The sequence below is a fragment of the Phaethon lepturus genome, unplaced genomic scaffold (genome assembly GCF_000687285.1).
Source record: "Phaethon lepturus isolate BGI_N335 unplaced genomic scaffold, ASM68728v1 scaffold28711, whole genome shotgun sequence".
Lineage (NCBI taxonomy): Eukaryota > Metazoa > Chordata > Aves > Phaethontiformes > Phaethontidae > Phaethon > Phaethon lepturus.
Window position 1 is genome coordinate 921 of NW_010518911.1, and position 3,538 is coordinate 4,458.

At 56.5% G+C, this 3,538-nt stretch overlaps 1 protein-coding gene across 1 annotated transcript in view; it reads right to left on the minus strand.

Annotated features, from left to right (window-relative positions):
* Nucleotides 1–1,759, minus strand: part of LOC104628335 (DENN domain-containing protein 2D-like) — a gene marked incomplete at both ends in the record, with an annotated part of 2,430 nt that extends 671 nt beyond the window's left edge. Inside the window, 3 exons of the mRNA XM_010296884.1 lie at nucleotides 792–861; nucleotides 977–1,089; nucleotides 1,619–1,759. Of these exons, the coding sequence (XP_010295186.1) occupies nucleotides 792–861; nucleotides 977–1,089; nucleotides 1,619–1,759 (324 nt within the window). The remainder of the gene's footprint in view (nucleotides 1–791; nucleotides 862–976; nucleotides 1,090–1,618) is intronic.
* Nucleotides 1,760–3,538: the final 1,779 nt, after the last annotated feature.

Below are 3,538 nucleotides of genomic sequence, written 5' to 3' on the forward strand. Positions count from 1 at the left end.
GAGTGCCCAAGCTTTTTTCCCCTTTCCAACTGGATTATCCTGGGTCCATTTGCTCTCTGTGTTTCCAGCCCTCCAGACACCCAGTTCAAACAGCCAGAGCTCAGCCCTGGGGCAGAAGAGGGCAGGTTCGCTGGGGAATGAAAGGGTGGTGGGATCCAGCAAGCCACCGAGCCGTGGCATATGGCCCTGTGGCTTTATGTCCCTATTTACGCAGGCCGTGCGTAAATCAGCAGCCGAGGAAGACCTCCATTGTGCCTTGCAGCCCCCGAGCTGGCCAAATCCACGAGTGGAGAAAGGTAGCCACTGCTCAGAAGCAATTTTTAGGGATGGGGCTGAGGGATCACCTCAGGGATCATCCCACCCGGATGGGCGCACACGCATCCTGATCCTGAGTGGGATTTGCAGCCATCCCGACTGCTGTGGCCAAGGAAAAGGAGCCAGGGAAGCTGCAGGGGATCAGTGGGGAGGCGGCGACCACTGGTATGGAGAATGGCACATCTCAACCACCGCACCTCCCGGCTGCACTTCAAGCCAGCCCTGGTCTACAGCAAACACTGCTTTCCTCCATCCAGCATCCAACTGAAGCCCCAGCAAAAGAAAGCTCAAAAAAAGTCCCTTTGGGCACTCCCTTGCTGCTTGTCATCCTCTTTGTCACGGCAAGTCGCTTTCTAAGGCACGTCCCCAAGAGTTCTACTTTGGGCACGGCAGAAGGCATCGTGTCCCACCACAGGGACGGAGTAGCATGGCCACCACCGACCCAGCGATGGGTGCACGGGTGGTGGGATGCTCACCAGCAGCCGCCTGCAGTAGCCGATCTTCCTGCTGCCATCCACGTTGGTCAGGACGAAAGAAAAGGTTTCGCTGCAAGGAGAGACAACGCATGGGGATGGGACGGCTCTTCAGGGGTAGCAGCCCTCAGGGGTACGACAGCACGGGGTGGGAAACCACGGCCAAGACCCCACAGCAGGGCAGGTACCTGGTGAACTCAGTGACGGGGGCCCAGGTGTTACCATCGGGGAAGCAGAAGAGGGGGATGGCTTGTAAGAGACGTTCCTCCTCCTCTTTCTGGCCCTTCAACAAATTTTCACGCTGGAACGAAACGATGCCAAGAGTCAGGGTGATGGAGGGTGCCTATAGCCCCAGGGGATGGGCTGTGTCCCAAAGCAATCCCTGGCTCAGACCGAAGCAGAAGGTGCCTGCACATCCCTGGACAAGCATCTCCCAAAAATCCAGTTTTTGACTCTTTTACCCCATGGACACTGGGACAAAGCAGAAGCACCCAGGGGCCCCTCTGCAAACAGGAGCTTCTTCCTTTGGCACCTCCCCACGGTGTGATTTCGCTGACGTGGTCTCCCTTTTTGGGACAGAAGACCAGGGAGCACCTCGGGATTTTCCTCCTGGGGTTTGTGTCCTGGGGCTCAGACCGCAGGGAGGGACAGACGGTCCCAGCAATCCCACCCCGAGGCAGGCAAAGCCCTGTGGTTTGGGTCTGCGATGCCCGGGCACAGCGCATTTTTCTGTTCTCCTCCCTCAGCTCGAGTAACGGGGAAAGAGGAACATCCCCTTTTCCTCTAAATTCAGCAAAAACTTATCTTCCTGGAAACACGGGACTAAATACCTTTGGGAATTGGTAGGTTATCTTGGGTTCATAATGTCCATCTGACATCTTCTTCAGTGACACCACCACCAGGTACTCAAAGAAAAACTGGCCAGCAGAATAGAGGACGGAGCTCCGCTCTCCCGGTTTTCCATGTGGCACCTGCGAGGGGTTGTTTTCTGCAGCAGAGGCCTCCTCTTTTCCTTCTGTAGCCAAAAAAAAAAAAACCAACCAAAAACCCAGTAAAAAAACAGAGCAGAGTGAAATGAAAGGCCAGGAGGTGTCCTGATGGCAGGAGAGGAGATTGCAGAAGCTACACATGAACCAGCCAAAGTGGCTGGAGGGAACCAGGAGCTGGTGCACAGGGTCTCTTGGTCCCCGACAGAGAACACCTGGGGATACGCCAGCACAGGACATGGAAAAGAAAGAGAAATGGCTTTTATGAGTCTTTTGGGGAAAATCAAAGTGCCATCAGACACCCCCAGCCCTCCCTCGCCCCAACCCAGCGAGCACAGAGGGATGCACAGAGCGAAGCTTGCACGCGGGATGGCGGAGAGCAGATGCTCTCTGCAGAAAGCATCTGCGGGAAGGTGTGGGAATGCTTGTATAGCAGTTAATTTTATTCCCTTAGGGGAAAAAACCATCAAACAAACAGCACAGATCTTGTTCGAGCACCTCCAAAGGCTCCAACAAGATGACTCCCAACCTCTCCCTGCCAGATGTCCTCAGTCCTGGGAACTGCTGATTGCAAATGAGATACTCGAGCGTTTTCCCTAAACCACAGATCCCAAAGCAAAGCAATTCCGTGAGATTATATCCCATTTCTCGTTCGGCCGGTTGGGGAGGAGAGCTGGGGAACATCAGCTGTCACAACCCGAAAAACTAGAAATAAGAGTGAAAAGAGCCCAAGCCGACAGCTCCGAGGGCCCTGGGATGGTCGTGGTGGGGCAGCCAGTGCCGAGGGCTCGGAAGGAGAGGAGTTAAATGCCGGTGGGAGGCTGCAGCCAGGCCATGCCACAGCTCTTCCCTCTCCCAGCAGCCGCTTGCGACTCTCTAAATCCCCAGTTCCTGGCACTGAAACTGGCCCGGGCTTGGTCTTGGCTCTGATTATGGCAGGGAGCTGGAGCAGAAACACTTGAGCTGCTCCTAGGAATAACAGGCAGGAAAATAAAATGCGTGGCTGGAGTAAATTTTTCCCCGCATCCAGGGGCTTGGCCCTGGGCTCTTTCGGTTGTGCCGCAGCTCGGCAGTGCAAGGAACGGCCGTGGCCAGCTGCTCTCCTCATCCCTCTCCCTCGTGTGCAACATCCTCCTCCAAAAGCAGTGCCAGCGGACACCGCACCCCGCGTATCCCCCCGACTATTCCCTTTAGTCTGGGAACACCTTTCCAGCCTTCGCTTCAGGTCATTGGGAGCTGACAGGAGCAGAAAGCTCATCGGAGGAGCTGACACTCACAGTCCCATCACGGGATGTCCCTTCCCAGGGACCAGAAACACCTTTCCCTGCTGGGGTGGGGAGGTGCAGGAAGCCGCCCCTGCGTGCACCCCGAGGTCGCTCCACCTCCGCATGCAAAGTCCTTCCTCTTGGCGAGGCAAAATTCATCCTGAAGAGGTCCCTTCCCAGCAGGGGGAAGCCCAGGAGCATCCCAAGGACGAGATCCGGCTGCAGATACCTCTGGTTTGTCCTCGGTGGGGATCACCCGGGTGACAGCCCAGCACAAGGTGCTCCAGGCCAGGGAATAAAGGTCGACAAGATGTGCTTTGTTTCTCCTGCTCCTCCTTGGGACGCTCCAGCAATGGCTTCAGCGGTTCAATCTCACCTACGGGGCCAGGGCAGGAGGTTGCTGCTGGGGGGGACCCCAGGGAACCGGGCTGTGCAGTGGGGAGGGCTGCTGGCATCGGTTGTTTTCCCATCGCAGATTGCCAGGGTAAGGTGAAAGTCC